At 62.7% G+C, this 863-nt stretch overlaps 1 protein-coding gene across 1 annotated transcript in view; it reads right to left on the reverse strand.

Moving 5' to 3' along the window:
* Positions 1-40: 40 nt before the first annotated feature.
* The window catches only part of LOC104512468 (ATP-dependent RNA helicase DDX25-like), a gene marked incomplete at both ends in the record, with an annotated part of 2,182 nt that continues 1,359 nt past the window's right edge, over positions 41-863 (reverse strand). Inside the window, 2 exon segments of the mRNA XM_010155452.1 lie at positions 41-278; positions 642-819. Coding sequence (XP_010153754.1) covers positions 41-278; positions 642-819 — 416 coding nt within the window.

Here is an 863-nt window from a genome sequence, read left to right on the forward strand (position 1 = left end):
GCGGCCCAGGCGGCCGTCCCCGCGGGCCGAGCGGCCGTACCTGGCAGAAGATGATGGCCTGGCCGATGGTGATGCTGCCGTAGACGTTGCAGAGGGCCTGGTACTTCTCCTCCCGGTCCCAGCAGAGGAAATAGTACTGCCGGATGGTGCTGAGGGTGAGCTCCTCCTCCCGCAGCTTGATCACGATGGCGTTGGAGACGATCTGCGTGGCGAACGCCCGCACCGTCTCCTTGAAGGTGGCGGAGAAGAGCAGCATCTGGCAGCCCTTGGGTAAAGCCCTGGAGCGGAGCAATGGGAGTTGTCGCTCTGGGGCCAGCTGTGCTCGTTGCGAGGGCGGGGGGAGGAAATAAAGCTAATTTAAGCCAATTTGGGGTCCCTGTGGACAGAAAGGGAACCAGCCCAAGGGCTGTGAGGGAAAGGAAGCGTGGTAGAAGCCTTCCCGTGTGCCTCACGGAGGCGGATTTCCAGAAAGCCGGATACCCGGACTCGCGCTCCCCCGGACGCCCCTTCGGCATCGCAGTGATGCTGCCTTTCGCTGCCCATTCGGCTCGTTTAGCGACCGATTCCCTCAAAGCCGAGCAAAGAGGGGGAGGCTGGAAAAAAACCCTCGGCGTGGGATGCCAGCCGTTGGGAATACGCACCTCTGCACGCGGATGCTCTGATAGGAGAGGCACTGGGTGTCGATCATGATGTCGGCCTCATCCAGCACGAACAGGGTGATCTTCTGCAAGTCTATAACCCTGCGCTTGAAGCACCAGTCGAGCATCGTCCCCGGCGTCCCGATGACGATCTGCTGCTCCAGCCTGGCGCCCTGCAGGACTGCGAGAGGGGCAGTGCCATCCCAGCGCCGGGCGCTGCTGCTG

The sequence above is a fragment of the Eurypyga helias genome, unplaced genomic scaffold (genome assembly GCF_000690775.1).
Source record: "Eurypyga helias isolate BGI_N326 unplaced genomic scaffold, ASM69077v1 scaffold34927, whole genome shotgun sequence".
NCBI lineage: Eukaryota > Metazoa > Chordata > Aves > Eurypygiformes > Eurypygidae > Eurypyga > Eurypyga helias.